Genomic DNA, 27253 nt, shown 5'->3' on the forward strand with positions numbered 1-27253 from the left:
CCTCTTCCCTCGGTGGCTGGAGAGGAGTCGCCTCTTCCCCACTCACATTTCTCTGGAAACATTCCTGGCAGAGCCAGGAGCTTTGTTCTGCTCCTTTTTGGCGTTGTGGACAGAAACCCTGGCTTCTGCCCTTGGGTTTTTGCTGTCCTGCTGTGGAGCTGGGTGTGAGGAAGATCTGTTGTCCAGGTGCTGCTGGGCACAGGGCGTGCCTGGGATTTGCTGTGTGCAGCCAAGCATGTGCCAATGCCTAGCCCAAGGGAGAGGAGGAGGTGCCACCCCCATGCACAGGGTGCTACTGTCATGAACCTTGGGGTTTGGGGTGAGCTGGGTGGTTTCCTCTGCAATGGGAGATGTCGTGGTGCCTTCCTAGCTCTGGGACGTGAGCCACACAGAAGTGGCACTGATGCTGTGGAGCTCACGTAACAAATTTTCCTGGGGATGCTCGCTATGGATGTGGGACTCTGAGCAGCCTGCTCTGGTGGAAGGAGTCCTTGCCCATGGCAGGGAATGGAACAGGATGAGCTTTTAGGTCCCTTCAGCCCAAACCATTCTGTGTCTGTCTGAGCTGTTCCCTCATGCAGGACTGTGGCTCACTGTGCATCATTTGTGGCCACCAAGGCCACTGCCCATCAGGGCTTAGTCCTGTGTGGGGCTGGTGGACCCCTTCCCCCAAGCACAGATCCTGTGTGTGCCTGCTGCTCTGCTGAGGCCAAGCTCGAGTCGCACGGAGCTGTGCTCTTCTTGTTTTGCCCCCTGGGCCATGCAGCTGCTCCAGGGCAGCTCCTCTGGGCTGGATGTGAGTGTGTGGACAGATTTCATGGTGTCCCTGACCCCCACAGTGACAGGGCTCAAGTGCACCTGTGGATACCAAGCCCATTCCCTCGATTGCCGCAGTTGATTATGAAAGTAAAACTAAGTGTTCATTGAAATGTGGGATGCTTTGAAATCAGTGTCACTTGTCACCCCAGCTGCTTGAGCTTCTGCCTGTTCCTCGCTGCCCCCCCAATGTCTGTACCTTGAGAAGCCCCAGGAAATCTCCATGGCTGAGATCCAAAAGCCAACACAATGCAGCTGCTGCAATGTCTGGCCCTGCCCTTGCTCTAGATGGTGCTTCTTCCATCTCTGCTGATCAACTTTCTGCTTTTACTTAATTTCTTCACTCTGTTGTGGGCAAGTGAAGCATGGAGATAAGATCTTCATCTCCCACGTTCCCACATGCATAGAGATGTCAGAGGTCCTGCAGCCCAGGTTCAGCAGGGTGATGTCTAACAGCCCTGCCCTGGTCTTGCTCAGGGCAGCCAGGCTCCCACCACACTTCCCAAGGCTGCATAATCCCCTGGGACCACAGGGAACAGACGTAGGCAGGTACTCAGTCGAGAGCTTTCACTGACTGGAGTTATTAAATTCTAAATATAGTAGTCCCACGCATTCTCATAGGACCTAACAGAAATCAGCAGGTGTGCAGTTACGGTTTTAAATAATATTCCTGCATTTTTAAACTACGCCTCCAGATAAGGCAACATGAGTGAGCTGGGATGAGTAAGTCTGCTGGGCTTGAGAATTTGTGAGCTCAGACTTGTGCACCGGCAGGAGATCATCTCACTCGAGGTGCTTTTGGGCAAAGGTGCTGCTTGCAGGAGCTCTTCAGCCCCTGCCCCCCCTCTCTGCCCCCAGCTGTGGCACAGAGTGAGTCCTGATTTGTCCCTCTGCGTTGCATCAGCTGGAGGCTCCACCAGCCTGAGCCCTGTGCTGCAGGAGGGGCTGTGGCACCGCTGCCTGCTGTTATTAAATCAATCACCTGCATGGTTGTCCCTGGGGCTGGGAGGCCCCAGGTGTGACAGACCAGGGGATCAGGGTGTCCCCTGTGCTGCTGGGCTGGGACAGGGGCTGGCAGTGTGAGTGAACACCCCAGCCACGCCCAGCCCAGGGGAGCAGCTGATTTATTTGCAGCAACTTTTTTTCTGTCTAGCAGGGGCAGTGATGGATGAAGGCGAAACTCCAGGTGACAGGCTTGGAGCAGGATGCTTGGTGAGGGATGAGAGCCTGGGGCATGGCAGGGATATGAGGATTTGTCTGCAGAACTGGGTGCAGGTGCCTGTGGGAGAAGCACAGGAGGAACTCAGGGTGCTTGCTGAGGTCTGGGGGGGTGTTCTTTGTGTTATTTTGTAGTGCCAGCCTTGAGGTGCTTGTGCCCAGCTCTGTGTGTTGTCTGGAAGGGCACAGAGGCTCTGCTCTGGAATGGGGGAGAAATGGAAGGGAAAGGCAAGTTATACTAATTAGCTCTTCTTTTAGTGAGCTGTTTGTAAACTGAAAGGTCTGGACAACCGATTTTGGATTCCTGCAGCTTTTGCAAAGTGGATGAGAACATCAGTGTTGTGCTGCTGTGCTGTTGCTGGGCTGGGAGAACAGCCCTGCCCACTGTGAACGAGCCAGGGGGGCTCCAGGGTGGGCTGGAACTCTCTGGAACATGATGGCCATTCCCAGGCTGCTGTTGGCTGCCAGGGCTGCTTAGCAGTGAGCCAGGCTGGGAGAGCGCTGGGCTGGGACCCTGAGGGCCTGCATGGATTCTGGGAGGACAGGGATCCCATGTCAGAATTAATAGGTGTGGGGGAATTTCTCAAGGACACTCTTGGAGCTGCTCTCAGTCTGGGTGCAATGCAGGAAAGCAGAACTGCCTGAGAAGGCCAGTTCTATCACCACAGAGGTGACCTGCAACAGTAACTAATTAATTTAAAAAAATCATTAAAAATTCCAATTGAAAGTCGTTAAAAATCTCAAGTCCCATCCAGAGGTGGCTTTTGAGAGAAATTTCTCCTCTAGGCAGGGATTTGGGGACTGATTCAGTGGCTTTCACTGTTGGCCCAGGACTGTTCTGAGATAGATCTGTTCCCTGGCTTCAGGAAGTTCTGTTCCCTCTTTGACCTCTCCCATTCTCTGTGGTCCCCAGAGCCCCACAGGGTCCCCACAGAGGGGCTTTGATGAGCTCCTCAGGAGGTCACTGCCTAGTTATGGAAAACAAGATATTGAGGGTGTGGGAATAGAGGGGGAAATTTGTGCCAGGGTTTGGATCCTGCATTCTGCTCCTGGGGGCACCTTCAGCCCTGGAGGTGGCAGACCTGACAGCCCCAAAAACCTGAGGGTGAAGACCCTACATCCTCAGTGGGCTCCAGGAGAGGGGCTTGGGGTGGCCTGTGGTGGAAGCCAGAGAAGCTCAGCATGGCAAAGGGGGAGGAGAGGAGTTTGGCTGTGCTGGGCCTGCAGGGTGGCAGCTTTAGGGTTCTGCTGCCTTTTTCCTCTCAGTACCTGAGCTGGAAGTCGGTGTTAATTAACAATGAATTAGATTATGTAAGAATTAAATTACATAAAAATTCCAACTTGCTGGGCCTGTTTCTGCCCCTGTCATTCGATGATCTCCAGCTGAAGAAGGGGTGCTTGGGGTCATCTTTGCACTCCTGGGGGCCGAGGTGGGTCCAGGTGTTCCTGTTGCTCCCAGGCTCAGAGCCTGTCCCAAGCCTTGTGGGAAGCTGGACCAAGGAGCTGCTTTTTGCCATGGGGAGCTGTTCCCTCCTCTCCTTTAGGGATCTGTTCCACACTGATATCCTGATTCATGTCCTCACTGTGCAGTGTGATGGGCTTTGAGGTGGGGAGGGGTAGTGGGGAATGTTTTCCTGGCACGATTGTGCTTAGTTGTTTTTGGGTGCTTAAAAATACCTCCTCAGCTCTGACAGCACATCTGTGTTCAAGCACACGATTGTGGTGGGGGACGGGAGGAACTGGCAAGTTCTGGGGCTGGGAAATTGCACTGAGGGAACAGGTCCTGTGTTAGCAGCACACAGCATGAGACAGGTAGGGATGGCATGTAAAGGTGCCCAAAGGGGCAGCTCTGAGGGGCTGTCCTACATGGCTGAGAGTTTGACTGCCTTTTCCTACTTTGGTTTTGGCACATTTTGAACAAAACCTTCCAAATGACATGTCCATATGGAAGGATATCTGCATTTTAAAGGAGAAAACTAGCAAAACTTGGAAGTGTTTTGGGTTAAGTGGAAAGTTTCCACTTGGAATTAGTCAATAAAATGTTTGTGACACTTATACTCCAAACTTCCCAGCATTCACACCTCCCTTGCCTGCTGAGATGCCAGAAGGAAAATGTGTGTGCCTGAATGGATTCCCATTTTTTGCTGCAACAGATCATTGTAACCTGTTAACAGATCAGTGTCCATGGCCACTGCATGGAAGTGGGCAGTGCTGGTGCTGGAAGTCCTAAATCCAGTGTTGGTGACTCAGCCCGTGCCTGTTTTACAGAGGTGCTGAGCATCCATTAATCCTCTTAACTGGAACAGGCAGCCCAGCACTTTGCAGCTTGGCTGGGCAAGAATGAGGCAAAGAGCTCCAGGAGCTGGAGCTGGCTGGAGCTGGAAGCTTCAGCCTCATTCAGCTGGAGGTTGGGAATGTGGTGACAGGTTTTGGGGTGCCTGAGGCTGCACAGCTCTGTATGGGGCTGTCTTCAAGGGCAACCTGTGTCCTCCTGAGTGAGGCTTGTTTGGAATGATGCTCCAAAGACTGGAGCCCCTCTGCCGTGGAGACAGGCTGAGAGCTGGAGAAGAGAAGGCTCTGAGGAGACCTTAGAGCCCCTTCCAGTGCCTAAAAGGGGATTATAAAAAGAGGGAGAGCAACTTATTAGAGACAGTGTAGACAGTGACAGGACAAGGGGGAATGGTTTTAAACTACAAGAGGGGAGATTTAGATTAGATATTGGGAAGAAATTGTTTCCTGGGAGGGTGGGCAGGCCCTGGCACAGGGTGCCCAGAGCAGCTGTGGCTGCCCCTGCATCCCTGGCAGTGCCCAAGGCCAGGCTGGACAGGGCTCCCCACCCTGGGACAGTGGAAGGTGTCCCTGCCATGGCAGGGGGTGGGATGAGATGGACTTTTAGGTCCCTCCCAACCCAATCCAATCCATGATTCTGTGCTGTTTCCCACCTGCCCTGTGTGGTTGTGCCTGGCAGGGTCACTTATGCCCTTCAGCTCACACAGGTGCCCCATCTCTCTTGGTGCTGGTGTCTGTGTGGCTGCAGGACTGAGCCTTCCTCCCCTCTGCTCTGTGTCAGCCTCTCCCCAGGCTGTGTCCCCAGTGTCTCCTGACGATGACAAGCTGTCAGACGTGCACAACTGTGAGCAGAGTGGCAGTGCCACGGGAGGAAATGACATTTAGCTTTTGTTGCTTGCTTGAGCTGCCTGGGTTTTGTATATTAAACCTAAAGAAGCCTTTTGGCTTTGTTCTCTCTCCTGTTTGCAGAACCATGCCTGGGATCTGGCAGGAGGGGGCTTGGGGAGGGGCATGGGGAGCAGCATGGAGAAAGAATCTCCCCATCAAACCCATCCTTGCAAGGGGCCTCTCCCCCAAACCTTGACTTATCCTGGTTCTCTGTGGTTTCTGTGCTCTGGGAGACACCTGGGTGCATTTCCAGTTCCAGCCCCACTGATGTGGTTTCAGTTCCACAGAGCTCCTGGTCTCGCTCTGGGCTGTGGCTCTGTCCCCTCCTGTGCTGTTGGGGTGCAGGGGGAGGTGATGTGGGCAGATCCAGGGAAGCTCTGAGCCTCTGCCTCCTCCTGCTCCTCAAAAACCTGCTCCCATGGCTGTGTGCAGAGGGATGTTTGAGATCTGTCCCATAAAAGAGCATATGTGTGTGGCCTGGGAGCTGGTGGTATTGGATCTGACAGGCTTGAAAGCACATCTGAGCCCTCAGGGTCATCTTTCTGGGGTTTGGGGCCATGTTTTAGGTAAAGACAAGACTTGAACCTGCTGTTTTCCCTTTCTGCCTGGCTTCCAGATTCCTTTGAAGACCAATCTTTGGGACAGGAGATGAACTTGGGAGCTGCCTAGTTTCTGCACAATCTGAAGCTCATCTTTGCCTGGATTAGGCAGAAAAAGATGAATGGGCATCCTTTATTTTGGGGTGGTAGTTGGATGGGTAGTGGGAGGAAGGGAGTGAAACTAGTATGAAGGGGAATTACAGACAGAGCGTGACTGCAGAGCTGGCTCCTCCAGCAGAAGGCCTTGGCCTGTGAGTCACACTTTGCTCAAAAGGCTCTTGGGTTCCTAATTCCCACTGCTTTGGCACTGAGTCACAGCTGGGTGGGGGCGCAGGTAGGAAACACAAGCACCAGCAATCCACAGTGATTCCAGACAGCAGTGGGAATGTTAACAGCTTCTGGGGAAGGTGTGGCTGCACGGGGAAGATTCCCAACGGGGTTGTTCCTGGATGCCCTTCTCTGCCTGTTCCTGGCTGTGCAGGGCAGTCTCTGGGGAGTGGGGGGACACCTGTTGTGAGCCCCCAGGGTGCAAGGGGACACCAGGCAGCCCAGGTCCTGGCTTGGGTGGCAGGGGTGGCTCTGTCTGCTCCAGGTGGGGGTGGGATTTGGGGGGGCCCTGCCAGGCACAGGGCAGCTGTGGTGTGCTGCCTGCCCCATAACACCTGGGAAGTGTCCCTCTGCATCAGCATCACCTGGGGGTGGGGCTTGGTGTCCTTGCACCACGTTGAGCTGGATGGCACGTGGGGACAGTGGAAGGATGGAAGTGTCAGAGCTGTGAGTGCCCGTGGGATGGTGGCAGAGCCTGGGAGCAGGGAGGAGATGCCCCTGGGATTTGAAGGCGGCTGGGCACAGAATATCCTCTGTCCATCCCCTGGGGCAGGAGCCCAGCACCCTCCTGCAGGGAGGTTTGGGTGGGTTATGTCCTTCAAACAGCCCCTTGGTGGGGGAAGAGCACTCCTAGGAGGAGAGGGCTGCTCTGGGCAGAGCACCCAGGTGATGCTGGCCTGCAGGAGGTGGGCTGAGCCAGCTCTGGGAGAGCTGGGGAGGAAGGGAGAGGGAATAGATCAACAAAAGAGATTTTCTATAGACCCAGGAAGAAGCATTTCAAAGAGGAAAGGAAAAAAGGACGCTACTGTTGGGAATATTTCAAATGGGAAAACTAGAATACTTATTTCAATAATTAAAACATTTTTCCCTCACAAAAATTCTATGCTTTTTCCTGTAGGAATAGTTGGCAATTATACAAATTAATGCAAGATATTTTTAGTTTGCATTTTTGGATTTTTCGATGGAAAGAATGCAGACAGGAATGAGCAGCTCCTCCTGGTTCCCTGGCTGCAGCAGCCCTGGCATGGGGGGAGCAGAGCAGAGCCCCCACCCAAGGCAGCCCCTGGGTGTGGGTGTGGGTGCTGCTGCCTGGAGCATCCATGTGCTTCCACAGGTGTTTGGAAGCCACTGGAGCTGGCATTTGTTCCTGTTGGCTGCTTGGATGCTCTGGTCCCCTGCTGCCTGCCCTGTGTGCAGGATTTGTGTGGCTGTCTCTGGTACATTTATGTTTTGGCTGCAAATCCATGTTTGTAGAAAAACTGGAAAGCTCCAGTGCATTTTTATGTTGCTTTAAAGAACAAAGAGATACAATTTATCACAGAACCCCAGGATGGTTTGGGCTGGAGTGGAGATTTCAGCTCACCTCATTCCAACCCTGTAGGCAGGGACACCTTCCACTATCCCATCCAAGCTGGCCTTGGACACTGCCAGGGATGGGGCAGGCACAAGTTCTTCACTGGGAGATTGGGAAGCTCTTCCAGCTGAGATTTTAGGGGATGTTTTTCCTGCAGCAGGGATGTGTTTCCCTGGCAGAACCTGGCTCTCCTTCCTCTGCAGGTGCTGAGCTGCAGCTGCTCACAGGAGTGGCAGAGTCCCCATCCCTGGAAATACTGAAAAAATGTGTGGATGTGGCACCTGAGGACATGAAAAAAGGAGGTGGTGCTGGGTTGGTTGTTGCATTTTATAATCTTAGAAGTCTTTTCCAACCTTGATGATTCTGTGATTCTCCAGACAGCCAGGCAGCTGAAATTGTGCCAGGGTTCTTGGCTGGAAATAGGAGGTTTTTGGGCTCTATTTCCTTGCACCCCCAGCCCAGCCCTGTGGGTCAGTTTCTGCTGTGCAGTGGGGGCCTGGGGCTGCCTGGGACCCAGATCTGATTCTGCCCTGGAGGAATCTTGTCCCCAGGTGCTGCTGCCCAGGCTGGGCTTCCTCTGGGCTGTTTTGGGGCTGTTTGCTCCTGTTCTTCCCCTCACAAGACAGATAAATTTATTATCCCAGCCATGAGCAGCTACTGGGCTTTTCCAGAGCTCTGCTCCCAGCTGCCCTCAGCCCCCATTACTCCTGCACTGAAAACTCTCTTTTTAAGGAATTTTTACTGTGATACACTGGGAGCATAACAATCTTTTTCTGTTCAATGAGCTTGTCTCTCTGGCCATGGTGGTGACCTGCCTCTTGTGCTTCAGAGGAAAATGAAAACCAGCCTAAGGCTCTGGTTGAAAGGTGGTGCTCAGGGAGGGTTTAAAACAACAACATGCCTATGACTGAGTATAAAAATCTGCTTTTTGACCAAAACATATACAAATAATTATTTTTGCCCGGGATTAATAGTCAAGAGATGGATCAGCTTGGCCCCTGTTCATCTCCAGTGCTGGAAAATTTGGTCATGCTGCAGAAATTAAAGGATTTCAAGCAAACCAAGCAGCTCCACCAGCTGCCTGGAGCGTCTTCCTTTGCTGGAGCAAATAAAATTCAGGCCTGAAGCATCTCCCCTATGGTTGTCAGGAGCAGCAGTGTCCTTTCCAAGATGATCTCAGCAGCTTTTTGTGTGACTTGGATTTTGAAGCAACAGGGGAGAGCAGCCCTGTGTCATGAGGCTGGGAACAGGACCAGGAGCTGGGGGTTTGTGGTGCAGGAGCATCTTGGCTCCAGTCCCGCTCCAGGGATTCTCTTGGGAATGCAGGGCTGAGGGAGGAGGGCAGGAGGTGGCTGCTGGAGGTGGCTGTGATGCTGAACTCCTCCACATCCTCCCTGAAAGGTGTTTGTAAATGCACAGGAGGCAGTTCCGTTATTTATCTTGTAAATTAGCCAACCCTTTACTGTCTGAGCTGGATGTTTGTCATCCATTACTTGTGCTTCATTAGCTTTTGTCTCTGAAATGTTTCAGAGGAGACAAAAGGAGATACAGAAACACCACAGAAGAAAAGCCGGGAGCTGGGGAGCTGGGGCACGATGTGTGGCCGGTCTGGTGAAGCTGAGGAGTGGGAGGCATTTGTTGTGGCCTTGGCAGGTCCCTGGAGTGACCAGTGACCAGGAGTGACCAGTGACAGGGTCACAGGAGTGACCAGTGACCAGGAGTGACCAGTGACAGGGTCACAGGAGTGACCAGTGACCAGGAGTGACCGGTGACAGGGTCATAGGAGTGACTGGTGACCAGGTCACCTGGCTTCTGCCAGGGTGGCTCCGGGGCTCTGTCCTTCCCAACCAGGAGCTGCTCCTGGGGCTGTTCCCTCTGCCTGGCTCTGTGTTCCCAGCCATGCTCTGCTGTGTCTCTGCCTGGCTCTGTGTTCCCAGCCATGCTCTGCTGTGTCTCTGCCTGGCTCTGTGTTCCCAGCCATGCTCTGCTGTGTCTCTGCCTGGCTCTGTGTTCCCAGCCATGCTCTGCTGTCTCTCCTGCCTCGGGGCTGGCCAGGCACTGCTGTGTCCCTGGGAGTCACGTCCTGCTCATGAGCTGACTGTCAGCCTGGAAGGAGCTTCCTTCTGCATCTCAAACACCTTACCTTCTCTGTAAGCCTCAGAGCCACTCTGTCTGGAGAGTGATCCCTGAGCCTCTTGTGGAGCATCCCAGATGCCTTTGGCATCCTGTCTGCTTCATTTGGATGGCATAGCCTGGCTATAAGCACGAGGACCCTGGGACAGTCACCACACTGGTCCCTGAGGATGCAGGTCATGCTCTGGAGCTGCCAGGAGGGAGGATGCTCATCTGCTCCACTGTTGTGCTGGGATTAATTTCACCTTTGTCTGCCATCTCTCCCCATTTATCAGAGAGAACATGGTGAGCAGGATAAATGTTCATGTTCCATGAATATTCCCACTTCTTTCCCTGGCCCTAGGGAATTTTTGTCTTTGTGGACTTTTTGTTGTGCAGGTGCAGCTCCGGCAGGTCTGACCTGGGCTCGGCCAGAGCCTTCCCCAGTGTCTGGTCCCTGCTCTGCCCCTGTTAGTGGGGTGTGATCAGGGCAGCAGGAGGGCAGGGAGTGCACAGGGCTCCTCTCACTGCAGGATGTGGAGGGGATGGTCTGGTGGCACCACAGGGACAGAGGGTGACAGAGAGGGCAGGGTGGCCACCAGCAAGGGCCCCCTGGGGTGCTCCTGGGCTGGGGAGTAGAGGGAGCATCCCCTTGCCTGAGGATGACATTCTCTGCCTGCAACAGAGCTGGAAAAAAAGATTCTTTTAACGATGAAACCAACATACTTTTGAATAAATGAATGGCAGTGTCTGGCTCTGATGCATTTCCTTATCTGTTCACCAATTGCATTCCAGTGAATGGTGAAATGGAGGCGTTGCTACAAAACACAGCCACAGCTCATAGTTCGTGAATGCTGCCATGAAGGGTTTGTGTTTTTCACCTTGTTTCCCTGGGGATGGCTTTGCCCAGCTTGGTGTGCCGGGATGGTGTCGTGGTGCCAGGGGTGAGTAGCAGCAGCAGCAGCTCTTGAGCACTGGGTAAATGCCTGGTGGCAGAGAGGCTGTGGGCAGTGGCTGGTGTGACCCTGGCTGTCACACACCCAAGAACTCAGGGTGTGAGCATCTGCCACAAAAAGAACTTCTGGCCCTTTTCAGGGTCATTTGGTACTTGGCTCCCAATCTCCTGGGTGCTTGGAGCAGGGCTGGGCTTCAGGCACAGGGGGCTCATAGCAGGGAATGGTGCTGAATCCTCCTCCAGGCAGCTCTGAAATGTTTTCTGAGGGCTGTCCTCAACACAAGGGGTGTGTGACCCACCTGTCCTGCCCTCCCACACCCCTCCAAATCAAAGTGCAGTTTGTAGGGACAGCAGCAATTACTCCCTGGATGCCAGTGGTGTTTAGTTCAGTGCTGGGGTGATGGCCCTGCTGCAGAGATGCTCTGCAAGTCAGAGAGGTGGCAGGAGAAGAAGCTTTTGGAAACCAGCTGGTGGAAATCATGGTATTTACCAGCTCACAGCTGAGCCTGGGAAGGTATTTTTATAGCTTCACATGGTTGGTTTTCTCCTTTTCTGAACTTGCACACTGAATGCTGTTCTGGGTTTTGTTTTGCTTTGAAACTGTCTCACAGTCAGATGAAAGATGCTCTGTTTCAGCTCTCATTTTCCACTCTTCACACACATACACCAGCCAGCCAGAAAGGAAGGTGTTTTGTTTGGGTGTTTTTGAATGCGAAAGGAAGATTTCTCAGTGATTTTCTCTGGCTTTGTCATCCACAGGGTCACTGGAAATAGTGCCAGTGACTCACAGGTTTGCTCACAGCTGATAAGGTTTGCAGAGCAAACTGGTGATTTGAACAGGTGAGGATGCCCTGCAAAGGCTACGCTCTGCCAAAATCCTCAGGCTTTGGTTTCCAAGGCTACTCTCTGTGTTACCAGTTGACTTCTTCCTCTCATACTCCTTCCCTAGGCTTCAGCACTGCTCTGTGATGCCCTTAAACTGCATTCCCTGCCCTCCATGGGGTCCTGCCACTGCTTTGGGTGTTAGACTGCACTGAAGCACATCCCAGGGGCTGCTGCTTTGTGCTTCTGTCCAGAAGGAGCTTCTGAAGCACAACAGCCTCCTGTGCTTCCCCTCTCCTCCTGCTGTTGCCTTCTCCTGCAGAGCCCCTTTGCAGAAACCAGCTGCAGGTGGATGTTGGCTTGTCTCCTTCTGCTCTCGGGGGGGGGGGATGGAGAAGATCCTTGCTCAAATCTCTGCTCAGCCCCGTGGCTCAGAGCAGAGCTCACCCCCAGTGAGCACTGTGCACTCCTGGGGGGTCAGAGGCACAGTTGGGCTTTGGGGGCTGAGCCCAGCCTGGTGGAGTGTCCCAGGAGTGAGTTCTGTGTCTGCCCTGGGCAGGGACACTGAGTGGGGTGAGGCACCATGGCAGGACAGGGTGAATCCTGTACCGTGGAGCTGAGCACTGTGGGGGAACCTCACAGAATCCCAGAAGGGTTTGGGTTAGAAGGAACCTTAAAGCCCATCCCATTCTGCCCCCTGCCATGGGCAGGGACACCTTCCACTGTCCCAGGCTGCTCCAAGCCCTGTCCAGCCTGGCCTTGGGCACTGCCAGGGATCCAGGGGCAGCCACAGCTGCTCTGGGCACCCTGTGCCAGGGCCTCAACAGCCCTCAGCCAATAATTTCTTCCCAGTATCCCATCTATCCCTACCCCCTGTACCTGTCACACCCAGCTGCATCTCCACAAGCTGTTTCAGGAATGGATGTGGGTGTTGTGTTGATTTGTTTCCATTTTGCAGCCATTGTTTGTGTTGCCATGGGGCTTAGGCTGTGCAGGAGGTGCACACCCTCCCCACACCCCACCTGCTTTCAGGGGGAGTTTGGTGGGTAATGGCTCCTCCTGGATTGTAACATCTCTCATTTTCCTGTATCCAGCTGGAACCCTTGCTGAGTTTTTAAGGTCAGGTTGCTAAGTTACACCTCCTTGGAGGAGTGGGCTGGGAAGTGAGTGAGCAGCCATAGGCTAGGAAGATCTGGGAGACCTGTCCCTCTGCAATAACTGGGCTCTCCTGGCCCCTATCCCTGCCACCCTCTCAGCCTGTACCACATGTAGCTGTTCTTCCCCCAACCTTCTGCTTTATCAACTTCCTTTGCTGGGTAGATTTAGTGAATTAATTAACTGAGGGGGTGGAGGAGCCCCCTCCAGTTACCTGTGGGACGCTGTGTGGTGCTGCAGGAGGAGCACTTTGTCTACTCTGTCTGTTTTCGATTTGAGTTTTGGGGCTGGGAGCTCTTTGTGACACGTGTTGTCCCCCTTGATCTTGGAAATGGCCTCACGTGTCCCTCCCAGGGCATGTGGCTGTCACCAAGTCACAGCTCTGGGGCAAGGTCTGGAGTAGCTGCTGCCCTGCTGTTCTGCCCCTTTCCCTCCTTAGCTCCCCCCCAGGTTAACCCCCTCTCCTTGCTCTGTTCCAGCAGCAGCCTGCCTCAGGACTGGGCACTGTGGCAGCACGAAGGCTTCCCTGGTCCCAGGAGTGGGACATCTCTGCAGGGTCAGCATCCTCAGGTATTTCCAGGACACGTGCAGGAGGTTTCCTTGCTTTGTTCCTGGGCAAATCATATAAATCAGTGAGGCTTACTGGGGTTCTTTTTGGGTTGTGGGAGCAGTGGGTTTAGGGTTATTTTTCCCTCCTGATGCTCTCTCTGGTGCTGCTGGGCTTCTGCTGGGGCTGCTGTGGTGACTCCCTCATCCTGCCCTGGGAAGCTGCAGACTCCAGCTCTCCAGAGAGCAGCTTCTCCCACACAGAGACGAGCTGGGAGGGGGGGCTGGAGATGGGTGCAGTTTGTTCCCAGCTTGCAGGAGGGCTGCAGGAGCTGGCTTCTAATTTGCAGTAAACTTTTCTTTCTCCCTCCCTTCCCTTTATCTGAACCCTTCCCCTGTCTTTCCTGGGTTGGAGAAGGACATCACCATGGGAAGGTGCTGGACACAGCCCAGCTTTGGAGATGAGTTCTGCTGGTTTTCCTCCTGTGCTGCTGGGTGTGTGGGGCTGTGGCCGGGCTGGGGGTGCTGGAGCAGCCTTGCCCCCTGCCTGGCACAGTAATTTCTTCCCCATGGCTGTCCCTGGGGCAGGGACCTGGCCCTGATGATGTTCCCACATTTCCCCATCTGATTGTGGACTGGCAGTGACAGAGCTGTCCCTGGGCTCCTGCCTGAGCTCTCACACCCAGCCAGGAGGATTTTTCCACCCCTGTCATGACTCGATTATGTGCTCTCCTTCCTACCCAAATGCCCAACGGCAGCTAAATATAGGCTGTAAAGTGTTGATTGTGGCTTTTCTAATTGAGCTTTACACTCCATCAGGGATTTTTACTAATGGGATGTGGCATCCTTGATAGCACCCAGCTGGGACGCCTGCTTGGGAAGCAGACGGAGATGCAATGTGACTTCCTGCTGCTGTCAGGTCCTGCCGGGCAGTGGCTGCTGATAGCTCTGGAGCTGTGCACCAGCTCTGGCTTGGGCTGGGAGAGCGATCATTTTCTTCCCAGAACTGGTCCAGGGCTGTGTTTTGGGTTCAGGATGAGAACAGTGTTGATAACACACTGCTGGTTTGGTTGTTGCTGGGAAATGCTCTCCCTTAGTCAAGGACTTTTCCATTTCCCATGCTCTGCCTGCCAGGAGGTGCCAAGGACTGGGAGGGATATTCCAGACCATGGAATGTCATGCCCAGTGTGGAATGTGGGGGTTGGTTGGGAGAGGCCTATTGCTGCTGAGGAACAGGCTGAGTTTTTTGGGTGGTGACAGATTGTGCTGGGCACCACTTGTCTATCTGGGATTATATTCCTCTTTCTCTTATCTCCATTTTTATTACAGTAACAACAACAACAATAATAATGATAATAATAATAACCACCACTAACAACTGTATTTCAACTATTACCTCAACTCATGGTTTTTACTTTTTCCCAGTTCTCCTCCCCACCCCACCAGGGGGTTGGGATGAACGAGGGGCTGTGGGTACTTATGTGCCAGCTGTGGTTCAACAATGACAAGTGGGATAGTAAATCCATAGAGCTGAATTGTGCTTGGGAATTTGAGCTCAGATTTCAGTGGTAAACAGGTTTCTAGTAGCTTTGCTTTTTCTGACAATATAAATCGCTGCCTGAAGATACATAGCTTGAAAATTGCTTCTCTAACAGAGTGAATTCTTCTGTTTTTTTTCCCCATGTGACTCTTGTGAGTGGCCCTGTGAGCACAAAAGGAATGGGAGCACTAAAATGCTAATGGGGTTCTGCAGGTGATGGAGCTGTACACAGGTATCCTGGGATTTACATGCACAGAAAAAGGAATGTTTTGAACTCATTTATGCAGCACAGTGATGTGTTAAGCTCTGTCCCTGTTGCCTTGTGCCAGTGAAATATGTTACAATGAGATGTACAAATGTTCTGCTGGAATGGAAACTGCTTGGGAAGCTAATTCTGGCTTTGTATCTCTTGGCACATCTTGTTTCCATGCTGATCCCACTGAAGCGTGGGGCCTGGGGTGGCAGGATGGTGCTGAGTGCCTGGCACAGCTGAGGCACTGCTGCCCCGGGCAGTGCTGCCCCTGCCCAGCCCCAGAGAGCAGCAGCACCTGGGAACTGAGAGGGAATGTGATTGATTTATAGCAATGAACTGCTGACCCAATGTCAGCATGTGCTGCCCAGCCCTGCTCTGTGCCCTGTGGGGCTGGCAGGGCTGCCTGGGCTTGCCCTCTGCCCTGGCCCCTGTGCCAGGGCTTGGTGTGACCATCCGTGGGAGGTGGCTGCACAGCTGTGGCACCACTCTGGCCCTGTGCCTGCCCTCCAGAGTGACACCAGACTGGCACCACTGGGAGCTGCTGCTGTGTCTGGAATGGGAGTGCAGAGCTGTTGTGACAAACATCTCAGTGGCAGGCCAGCACTCAGGGTCAGGAGCTTTGGCATGATAGACTCTGCCTGTGTGACCCTGAGCACTGGAGCATGAAATAGGATAAAATTTAGTGGTGGAATGTGCAGGGAGGCAGAGGGGTTGCCCTGCTGTCTGCATCAGGAGCTCAGGTCTGCATGATCACCAGGCTGGAGCCCCTCTGTTCTGGAGCTGGGGGTGCTCACCTGGAGAGGAGAAGGCTCCAGGGACACCTCAGAGCCCCTGCCAGGGCCTGAAGGGGCTCCAGGAGAGCTGGAGAGGGACTGGGGACAAGGCATGGAGGGACAGGACACAGGGAATGGCTCCCACTGCCAGAGGGCAGGGCTGGATGGGATATTGGGAATTAGGAATTGTTCCCTGGGAGGGTGGGCAGGCCCTGGCACAGGGTGCCCAGAGCAGCTGGGGCTGCCCCTGGATCCCTGGCAGTGCCCAAGGCCAGGCTGGAAGGGGCTTGGAGCCACCTGGGACAGTGGAAGGTGTCCCTGCCATGGCAGGGGGTGGAACGAGATGGGCTTTAAGGATCCTTCCAACCTAAACCATCCTGGGATTCTGTGATGCTCCAGAATGGGTGGAAAAAGCTGAGTTCAAGAGAGAGGGAGGGCAGTGAGGGGTGTGGAAACATCCATGGGGAAATAAAAGCTAATTTTGTGAGAGGAGACTGAAAGAATTTGCGCTAATCAGCCTTGAAAAAGGCAGGCAGAAAGGGGCTGGGACTTCATTATAATGGAAATTAATCATGGGAGCAAACATCGTAGAGGGGGGATAATTATTTAAGCTAAAGGTTAATATTGGCACAAGAACAAATGAGCATAAGCAGTGAAGAATTGAGTTTTAGATGGAAATTTGAATGATCTGTACTGTTCATTATGAGATTTGCCCATGGCAGGGCATTGGAATATCATCTCTAAGGTCCTTTCCAACCCAAAGCATTCTGTGGTTCTGTGATTCTGGAACAGCCTTGGGGTGTACTGGGGAGCTCGTTTGGGCTCAGCTGTGGGTTCTGTGAGAGCAGGGCACAAGGGACAGCCTTGGGGTAACCCTCAGCCTGGGACACCCCACAACAGGTGCTGGGCTCTGCTCCTTTTTATGGCATTTCTGGGTTCCTTGGAGCACTGCTGGGGCTGGTGTCATCCCCAGGAGGGCACCTGAGGAGCATCCTGTGGCTCTGGGCTGGAGCAGGAGGAGGGACCACGCTCCCCTGTGGCCCTGGGCTGCCTCTGGGCTTTGGGACGGGTGGCTGTGCGTGGTCACCCTGACACATGGGCTGTGTCCTGCTCACCCCGGCAGATTGGGAGCTCCAGCATCAAACTCAGTTGAGTTTTGACCTCACAGAGACATTGAATTTATGTTTCTACATGTTCCATGACACCCTGGGGACCTCTGCAGTCCCTTCTGTGTGAGTCTGGCTTTCTGGAGTCTGGACCTTCCCTAGTACCTGTCCAGTGACCTGTTTTCTACCTCAAATCCCTTTCTGGTGCTATGGATGATGGGGTTTCACTGTCTCAAAGGAAATTTTTATCCCTTCAGTCTTGAACCATCTGGTTTCTTTATTTGGTTAATTCAGATTATCTGGGAGTTTTGAGGTCTGGGGTCTTGAATTCTTTCTGTGCTGGTTATGCCTTACAACTCAAGATGCTAATCCTAATTACAGTACCTGGCCAGGGGAGAAGGCTTCACTGGCACAGCAACACCTTTGCTAACAGAGGGTGCACTGTGGTGCTGAGCCAGGTGTGCCCAGGTGGGCAAGAGGCCAATGACACCTGGCCTGTACCAGCCATGGTGTGGCAGCAGGACCAGGGCAGTGACCATCCCCTGTGCTGGGCACTGCTGAGGCACCTCCAGTCCTGGGGTCAGTTCTGGGGTCCTCATGACAAGACCGACATGGAGGGGCTGGGGCATGTCCAGGGAAGGGAACAGAGCTAGGGAGGGGCTGGAGCACCAGGAGGGGCTGAGGGAGCTGGGAAGGGGCTCAGCCTGGAGAAAAGGAGGCTCGGGGGGACCTTGTGGCTCCGCACAACTCCTGACAGGAGGGGACAGCCGGGGGGTCGGGCTCTGCTGCCAGGGAACAGGGACAGGACAAGGGGAAACCTCCTCAAGTTGTGCTAGGTGAGGGTTAGATTGGATCTTGGGGAAAATTTCTTCATGGAACAGCTGCCCAGAGCAATGGTGGAGTCAGTGTTCCCAGAAGTGTTGAAAAGACCTGAGGATGTGGCACTTAGGGGCATGGTTTAGTGCTGGGGTAAGGGTTGGACTTACTGATCCTAGAGGGCTTTTACAACCTGATTCCATGAAAGGCATAGCTATGCTCAGCCAGGGGCTGCGTGTGTGTCACAGAGGGGTCCTGGCCTGAGGGACCCCTCCCATCCCCTGAAAGCCCTGTGTCCTGTCCCAGCTGCTGAACACCCCTGTCCTGTGTCCTGTGTCCTGTGTCACATCCCAGCTGCTGAATGCCCCTGTCCTGTGTCCTGTGTCCTGTGTCCCGTCCCAGCTGCTGAATGCTCCTGTCCTGTGTCCCATGGCAGCTGCTGAAGGCCCTGTCCCGTTGTGTCCCTGCAGGTCTCTGGACAGGAAACTGCAGCGGCCGCTCCTGGGCAAGTCGCGGACGCTGCCCAGCATCCCGCAGTCGCCGGTGCTGAGCCGGCTGCCCCTGCTCGAGCCCGCCGCCTACAGGGACGAGATGCCGGAGCAGAAGCCCTACAAGAAGCACTCGGCCTCCGAGCACCAGAAAGGCTGCACAGTCCCTTCTGCCGGTGAGTGCACCCGCCCCTCTGTGCCTACAGGATCCCAGCAAAGCTTTCCCACTTCTCCAGGGCTACAAATCCCACTCCGGCCCACCTGGAGTTTATTCTGCTCTGAAAATAGCACTTCTTGGTGAACTTTTGGGGTTTTTGCCCCTTTGGTTGAGTCTTTCTTTGAGCTTGATACTTAAACCTCCGGATCCTTCATATTATGCTGGTGAAAAAGAAGAGTAGGTTGTTGGAAGCCACCAGAGGTGGAGGGGTGATGCTTGGAGCCTTCTGCCTAAGGGTGCTGGGGTGAGCTACCACCCTGGGGCCTCCTTGTCCAATGCCCAGGCCTAGGTGCCTCTTTCCTGTTTCACTTCAGGGCACTTGTAGCTGGTCTCCACCAGGAGCGGTGGCAGGAACATCATTGCTGTGCTCCTCCCACAGCCCTGGCCTTGGAAATTTGCAAATGCTCCCAGCCTAGCACTGTGTTTTGGTCTTTGGGTCAGCCCTAAGGATTTTTATAATGTTCTTCTACTCTCATGCTGATCCTGATGAAATACTAATATTGCTAGCCAGCTGCTCTGAGCAAGTTTATTGGCAAAGCTGCTGATGGTCAAAGTGTTTCAGTGCTTTTGGTGCCAGCAGAATCACGCTGGGACTATAAAAGTGATGGGAAGGGGGATTATTAACACTGAAACAAAGATAAAGCCTGGAAGCCAGGGCTGACAGTCGAGTGCTGAATAAAACCCTTATAAAACAGCTCCCTTCAAACAGCACCCTTGGATTTTTTATTTTAATGGGTTTTTTTTAAATTACCCCTCTCACAGTCAGATCCCTGTGTTGCTCAGCAGAGCAGCTGTCCAAACCCTGGCTTAATTTTGATGCTTTGCATGCTGCATTTCATTTCCTGATGCTACTAATTCTCCCAAAAGTTGTGCACAGAGCAGATCTTTGCACATGGCTGAGCCCATCCTGCCACTCTTGTCGTGATAGAACTCCTGGGCGTCCTGCAGCACCTGAGCCACTGCTGCCATGTGTGGGACCTGGGGGTTTTCCTTCAGCCCATCAAATTGTTAGAGTGGGTCTTGGAATGGGAGGAAACCTGTGGGAAAGCTGTGGAGCCTCCACCACGAAGGACATGGCATCCAGAGCTCCCTTGCACACCTGCAGGTCCCCATTTGCTCTGTTGGTGCTTCCAGGGAGCTGTGCTGGAGCTGAAGGATGGGAGTGGGAGGCTGGGGTAAGACTGTGGGTGTTGTTGCTCTGTGGGTCAGCCCCACTGCAAACACCTCACCTTCTGCTGCAGAATCCTGCTGTCCTGGGGGTGCAGACAGGCTCGTGCTCCATGGAACAGCTGTCCTGGAGCAAACCCCCTGCACACCTTCCCTGCACAGCAGGAGTCATGGAAACTCTGAGTGCACCTAAGAAGTGTCTGAGATCTTCCTTTGCTCGTGGCTGGAAGGGGCCAGGGCTGCCAAGAGGAGCAGGAGTAGGAAAACCTTTGGAGACTGGAGGGCTCCCTCCACAGCCAGAGCAGTAGATGAATGAGTGTGTTGTTTTCAGTCCAGATTCTCCCACTTTGTTTTCCTGGCTCAATTAGGACCTGCTAATTATTTACTTATGAAGGCTGTCAGGATGATGTCCTGGAGGAGAAAAAGAAGACATGCCACTGCTGGCAGGGTAGGACATTTGGACAACACAAAGGGAATGGAGCAGCATGTGGTGCTGAAGGTTAACGAGCCCTGGGATGCTGACCAGGAATGCAGGATTCCTGTAAGGATTTATGAGCAAGAGCTGGGCTGCTGGGTATCAGGATGGAGAGAAGCTGGAACAGGCTGCCCAGAGAAGCTGTGGCTGCCCATGGATCCCTGGAAGTGTCCAAGGCCAGGTTGGACAGGGCTTGGAGCACCCTGGGATAGTGGAAGGTGTCCCTGCCCATTGCACGGGCTGGAATGAGATGGGCTGTAAGGTCCCTTCCAACCCAAACCATTTCATCATTCTTGGATAAGGTCTTTTCCCTAAAGAAGTGGTGAATTTGCTGTGAGCAGGCACTACCACTCCCCATTCAAGGTGGGGGGATGCAGGACCAAAACCAGCTCAGGAAGAGGCTCATGCACAGGGACATGGCAGGAGCAGGGCTGTCCTTAGGAGAGGTAATGAGCTCATCTTCAGGGAGAATTCGTGGTTCTGGAGAGAAACTGCACTGCTTGCTGCTGTTCTGGGGGCCATGAGCAGAGGAATCACCAAGCAAGATGGAAGACATGATTATGTCTGGCATGGATGAGATGTGACATCCTCACCTGACCACTGGGACGTGTTCCTCAGCCTTTTCCAATGTGTCAGCACTGGAGGAGGGATGTGCCCTGGCACTTGATGGGAGGTCACAGGAGGATGTCTTGCTATGGCACCACAGCTCCTCTGCAGGTCCTTGTGAGGACACCAAGGTGCCTGGTGGGGAGCTGGGACCCTGAAGATGGGCAGAAGAGCTGAGCCTGTGGCTGCTGAGCCTCCCAGAGCCCTTCTTTCCCTTCAAAACAACCTTCCACCTCATTCCATGAGTTTGGCAGCTGGCTGGGCTGGTCAGCAGGTCTGGGTTTCCTGCTGGTCTGGTTTTGTTTTTCCCCTGCAGGACACCCATAACAGTACTGTGATCAGCTGGGACAGGCTATGAGCTCTTCCTCTCCATCCTATGTCCTTCAACTCCTTGCCTGGAGCAGCTCCAGGATTAACCCCATATCCTTATAGCTCCAGGCCCTGGAGAGGAGAAGACAAGCACAAATGGGGCTTGACTGGACAGGGGACAGTGCCTGCCTTGTCCAAGCCATTATCCCTTGGGTGTCACACTGCAGTCTGCCAGGAGGTCTCATATGTGCTGGTGGCACAGAGCAATGAGCTGCCTGTTGCTTCTTATCCCTTGTTCCAGTGTGGAGATTTAGGAGTGGGACTGAGGAAAAGCCCTCCTTTTGCTCTCTCACCTCTTCCTTCTACATCAGGCAGGGGCTTCTTCTCAGCCTTTGACCACTGCAGCAGCCCTCAGCTGCAGCCTGCACAGAAACTCCCTGCATAGTTTACATGCCTGGTCCCTTGCAGTTCCCTCCTCTTGCACCTGGAAGGAGCAGACCACTCTGGAGCACTTCCCTGCCTCCACTCTCCCTTGTCTGTCAGGCAACATGCAGAGCTCTTCAGGAGCTGGCTCCATGCCCTGCTGTGGATCTGGGGAGAAGTTAACTCATAGTATGGTTGGCGTGAGTTTATTGGGAATTGTGCCCATGGGAGGAAAATAAAGAAGCCACAAGGAAGCAGCTGGATTTGAGCTTAGACCAGGACCCTGGAATTAATTTTTCTTCTACTTGTAGAGGATGTACTGGAGAGGCACTGGGTCTCTGTCCTTGCTGTTCCCTCCATCCTTTGATGTGTGTCCTCCCCAGCACCTCAAATTCAGAAAGAAAAAAGGGTTTGCAGAAATTGTTATTGCAGGAGATGGTCAGGAGATCTTCCAGAGGTGCTGATGTTGAGGGCACAGCTCTGAGTGGCAGAGGGGTGAGCAGCTCCAAGACACAAGAGCATGAGGATTGTTGGCCTCCAGTCTGTGGGCTTGCTTTTGTTCCTGGCATTTTCTTTCCAGGATGGATGGGATCCTGAGCCACCTGATCTAGTGAGTAACATCCCTGCCTGTGGCAGAGGTTAGAACGAGATGAGCTTTTATTTCCCTTCCAGCACAAACCAGTCTTTGATTCTCTACTTCTTGATCTTCCCCTTCTGGCCATTCTGGGCTCGATCATTGATTTACTTGTTTGGTAGCAATCAGGACTAGCTCCTTTAGCAGGTAGAAAAGCATTTTGGAGTAGACAAAGTCCTGTGGTGGCTCCCTCTGTGCAGGGAGGAAGGACGCAGTTTGGTGAGGATAACCCCTTGGGCAGGCCAGGGAGCAGCTGCCTCTGGTCCAGCTCCTGCTGGAGAATGCAGTTCCTGTAGATGAGAGACAAGACCAAAAGCTGCAAAATCCTTGGGGAGCTGGGATCAGTGAGAGCAGATCCGGCACAGCTGATCTGTAGGATTTGAAACCCAACTCCTCGTCCTTGGGTGAGGTGCCCTGCACAGAGGTGTGGGTACAGCAGGTGAATCCTTTCCCTCATTCTGCACATGGCCTTGGCCCTCCCTTGCTCAGGGCAGCAGAGTGGTGGGGGCTGTGTCTGGGTGAGCTCTGGGGCTGGGAGGGGACAGTCTTGAGGACACAGGATGGCACAGGCAGTGGCTGGGCCATCTCAGGTGAGCACGGGGGCGGGTTCTCCTTTCATGTGCGATTTCCCTGCGTGTCCCCTGCCTCTCCTGTGTCAGTGTTCCTGCTGCGCTCCCAGAGTGATGCTGTCTCACGATGGCAGTCTGGATCTGCCTCCGATTGACGTGTTTGTGCATGGAATAATCACAGCTTTCAAACAGCAGTTCCTGTGTTGTGTGAGGTGACATTTGGAGAGGAGCAGCAGCAGCTTATTAAATTGAAACTAGGGGAGAAAAAATCTACACGATGCTCGGAGTGCTGTGCTCTGGGTTGCCTCTTTCATGGAATGGTTTGGGTTTGAGTTGGAAGGGACCTTCAAGATCATCTTGTTCCATGCCCTGTCCTGAGCAGAGTCACCTCCCACTATCCCGGGCTGCTCCAAGCCCCGTCCAGCCTGGCTTTGGACACTTCCAGGGATCCAGGGACAGCCACAGCTTCTCTGGGCACCCTATGCCAGGGCCTGCCCACCCTCACAGGGAACAATTCCTTCCCAATGTCCAATCTAATCCTGCCCTCTGGCAGTGTGTGTAGGTGGTTCCTCTTCTGGTGGCTGGTAGTCCAGCCTGTGTCTCACCATATTCCATGTAAACCCCACAGCCTTGCTGGGTAAACTGGACTGCACTGCTGAACTGGGGCTTAGGGCCGTTATCTGCTTTAAACCCCAGAAGTGTTTTGCTCCTCAGCCCTGGTGTAGCAGGATCATGGTCGTTCATGCTCAAAGGTGCTGGGTTTTTCAGAAATGAGAGGCGAAGGATGTTGCCTTGGTAAGAGGCTGCAGGAGGAGGAGAGCCCCTGGAGGCAGTCCTGTGAGATGCCCCTTTTGGGCTAATAATTGAGAAGGCTTCAAGATTGAGGCTTTTATTGATTGTTTGTCATGGCTTGAGCAGTGATTTTGGCTGAGGGGAAGAGGGAGGGCAAGCTCCAGATGTAAAGAGGAGATTGGCAACAAAAAGCAGGTGACAATCTGAGCTGAAGGGAAAAAAGCGCAGCAGTGATATTCTGGAAACATCTCCTGTTGTTTTGTCGTTTTTTCCCTTTTGTTGCAATTAAATGTGGCCAGTCCTGCCGTGGGTTCACCAGCCCTGCGTGGTGCCAACTGTGCTCTGCGACTGTCACCACTGTGGCAGTGTTAGTGAGGTTTGTCCCTGGGGCTCTCAGCCCTGCACTGCTGCATCCTGTTGCTGCTGGCGACAGGCAGGTGGAGAAAGGAGGTCTGGCTTCTGTCCTTCTTGGGGCTGTTGATTTGCTGCTGGCTGTGCCATAAAGTGTTTTGGAGTCTTTTTCTGTAGGAGAAGATGGCAGTGAATTCTTTTGTAATTTTTAACACTTTTTGATGCCTCATTTTTCTCAATCACAAAGCAAGATTTTAAGGCCAGGTTGGACTGGAGTTGGAGCAACCTGATGAAGTGGAAAGTGTCCCTGCCCATGGCAGGGGGTTGGAATGAGATGAGCTTTAAGCTTCCTTCCAGCAAAAAGCATTCCATGATTCTAACTGTATTTGGCTGATTCCTGCCAGGAGATGGTGGGGTCTGTGCATACCTGGGTGGACAGGTTGAGTGCAGGGGCTGTTGCCTGGGGCAGGGGGTACGTGGGGATTTGTGGGAGGGACTTGCCATCGGAGTAAGTTCCCAGTGTCTCTACCCCATGGGATGGGGTGGGATGGATGTGGGACGGCCAGAGGGGGTCTAGGGATACCCACTGAGCATCCCCAGAGCTGGCTCAAGAGGTAGGACAGGTCTGGGTCACGCTCTGATGGGGACACATCTCCTTCTCCTTGGCAGGGGAGGCCTGGCGGCTGGAGGATGACTGCTCGGAGCCCCCCAGGGCCCCCCAGCTGGGCACGGCCGTGGAGGACGCCCCGTTCAGCTACTTCCGCACGCGCTCCTTCTACATGAGGAAGAGCCTGTCTGTGGACAACCACCTGGGCTCCCTGAGCTACGCCGTGCACCCGGCCGAGAGCAAGGCCGAGCGCGTCAGGACCAAGCTGCGGCGGCAGTTCGTGAGTATCGGCCCCGGCCGCCCACACTTGCACGCGCGCGGCTTCCCAAAAGCACTGACATCTTGGAGAGCTATTTTTGTGCCCAACATTAGTAAAACAACAGAAAGAGAGGCTGCTCCAGAGTGATGGAGCAGATGGTGGTGGCAGCTCGGCTTTGCCCAGCCCGTGACAGAGCTCCTCTCCGGGGGTCCTGTCCCCCTGGCTCTGAGGTCTTCAGGGTGGCTGCGGCTCAGCTGGGTGAAGGGGGACGAGGGCTTGGACTCTGGGCACTGCTGTGCAAAGCATGGAACAAGGCTGAAAGGAGGAAATGAGTTTTCCTGTCCTCGGCTTCGTGTCTGTGAGGAACTGCACCTTTCCAAAGGTTTATCAGGGGCCAGTGGTGAGGGGCTGGGGCAACAAGGAGCCAGCACCGAGTCCTTGGGGCAGCTCAGAGCTTCCTGGCCCTTGCGAGCTCCTGGTGGCAGGACAGCAGGGATGCGTCAGGGCTGCACCGCAGCTGCGGCAGCCTCTGATCAATGTTTAATGGGCTCTGCCTCCTCTCTTTCACAGAGACACCAAACCCCGCGGCTCGGATGTCCTTCCCCCGCCTCGTTAGCGGCTCGGGGTTGTAATGAGGGCTCAGGTGCCGCGGGGATGAGAAGCACTCGGTGTTGATTTGCAATGGCTGAGAGAGCCAGTACAATGGGAATGGAGCAGGGAATGGGCTGAGGCTGCACGGCTCACCTGCCCCAAGCTGTGCACAGGCTTCCTCTGCCCCAGAAGAAGGGCTGGTCCCTCTGGGGTCACACTGGAGGTTTCTCCTGGTGCACCTGGGCACTGTGGGTCTGAGAGCTCACCCTTCCTGCTTGTGCCTGCATTGTTGGATGTAGCCACCGCTTCTGCCCCTGGGAGGGCAACTCTGGTCTCAGAGCATGCTGGGGACAGCAGTGAGGGCTGTGGGGGAGTCTGTGGGAGCTGTCACAGTCCCAGCACTGTCAGTGAACCTTCGCTGTGGGAACTGCTGCCTCGGGCTCAGGAAGCACTTGAAACCTCAGGGATGGCGATGAGCACAAGCAGGATGGGGCACCTGATGAACTGCTGAAAGATGTTGGAGATGTTTAAGATGAGGCGGCCCTGCTGTGGGGTAAGGAATTGTCTGCTTTTTCTGTCTGCCTGGATCTGTGGCTCCAAGCTGTACCCAGGAGGGACAGGAGGGCACTGAGATGTTGGGGACCATTGTCTTTCAGGGATGTTTTTCCAGTGTCTCTGTGGGACCTGTTCCCCATAGCCTCTGTGCTGCAGTGGAGATGGTCACAAAAGGTGTGGAAGCACTTGGGTTTTAAGCACAGTGTCCTGGTACCTGCAGAGAGCTGGGTTCTGCCCTTCCTGTGGGGCAGTCCCTGTCCCTCCTTGCTCGGTGCCATGCCAGCCCCTCTCTGTGCTGTCTGTGGCCAGTTTGATTTGGCCTTTGACTTATTCAGGTTTTGGAGACCTTTAGCTTTCCTTCGTGTACCCACAGAGCTGGCTGTCTGTCAAGGAAGAGAGCAGGTTTTCTGTGGGATGTGGGGTTTTTTTCCTTGCTAAATAATTTCTGGCTCGTTCCAACATAAAAGTTGTTGCTGTAGACTCAGACACGGGCTCTGACCTTGTGAGACCTGCTGAAAAAAGCAGACTCATCCTACTTGGAAGGGGCTTCCAGAGGGCCCTTCAGCAGTGGCAGAAAGTGTGGAGGAAGGTGAACTGGCAGCGCTTGGTTGAGGCTTGGGCCAGGACAGGACCAGCATTCCCAACACAGCCCCAGAGCCAGGTTTGTAAGTTCAAAGCAGAGATCTTGCCAAGCTGGGGAAATTATTTCCAAGGACATTTCTGGGCTCTGTGTGCTCCCATGGCTGGGTTAGTTAGTTTTCATCTCTGTACTGGAGGTGTTGTAGCTTCCCCTGGGCTCGTGTTGTGCCCTGGCCCTGCGTGACACCAGCTCTGCCCAGCCCTGGCTGGGAAGGAATCGCTGCCAGGTGGGATCTGCTCTCCTCAGGCATGGCACAGCACCCACAGGAGGGAGCATGATTTACCATATCACAGTGGCTCGTTTTTTAGGAAGAAACTGGATTCATTTTTCTGGGCTGTTGCACTTCCCCAGCCTGTAATGACGATTTCTGGCTTTGCTCTTTCTGTGCTGACAATCTGAGCCACCTTTGCCGCTGCTTGGCTTGGTTTTAAATTTCCCCAAAAATAGAATTTTGGGAATTGCTGAGAGAGGGGAGGTTCTTGAGGCTTTGGGTGGGACAGGGCAGGATGGATGGTGACAGGGCAGACCTGCTGCCCACATGCACCCAGTGCTGTGTGGCCACCTCACATCCCTGTGATTAGGTGCTGCCTAACGAAGGCTTTGTGCTGGTCATGGGCACCTGAGTTTGTCCAAGGGAGAATTTGCTATAATTTATGTGAAAATACTGGAATCTGGCTTCCCTGCTCCCCTGGCTTTGACATGCTAGATGCTTCCAGAGCTGCTGAAGCATCTTCCAGTGCAGAGGGAGCACCTGCAAATCCAGCCTGGCCCCACAGTCCCAGAGCAGCTGCTCCTCCCATGCCTGCCTGAGGCCAGCACACCTGCCTTCCTCCCAGAGCACTGGGGAGGGTGGGATTTCTCCAGCCATGTCACTAGTGGCATTTGTCTGCAGTCCCACTCTGCTGTGTGATGGATCTGCACGTACAGATTACTGGAATTTGCATAATTTGAATTTTAAATGAATTCCAATTTTTGCGATTGTCAGAACGAGTTTTCTTTCT

At 53.9% G+C, this 27253-nt stretch overlaps 1 protein-coding gene across 4 annotated transcripts in view; it reads left to right on the forward strand.

The window, feature by feature from the left end:
• LOC139598327 (ankyrin repeat and fibronectin type-III domain-containing protein 1-like) overlaps positions 1 to 27253 on the forward strand; it is a 237852-nt gene that overhangs the window by 51938 nt on the left and 158661 nt on the right. For 3 of the 4 annotated variants that reach the window (XM_071444583.1, XM_071444580.1, XM_071444582.1), the window contains 2 exons: positions 18040 to 18233; positions 24270 to 24487. In XM_071444583.1, coding sequence (XP_071300684.1) covers positions 18161 to 18233; positions 24270 to 24487 — 291 coding nt within the window. In that variant the 5' untranslated portion in view covers positions 18040 to 18160. Of the gene's footprint in view, positions 1 to 10512; positions 10548 to 18039; positions 18234 to 24269; positions 24488 to 27253 lie in introns of those variants that run through there. The other variant, XM_071444581.1, reaches the window with a different exon arrangement.

This window comes from Agelaius tricolor, unplaced genomic scaffold (assembly GCF_023055355.1).
Source record: "Agelaius tricolor isolate 1412-34295 unplaced genomic scaffold, bAgeTri1.0.p SCAF_19, whole genome shotgun sequence".
Lineage (NCBI taxonomy): Eukaryota > Metazoa > Chordata > Aves > Passeriformes > Icteridae > Agelaius > Agelaius tricolor.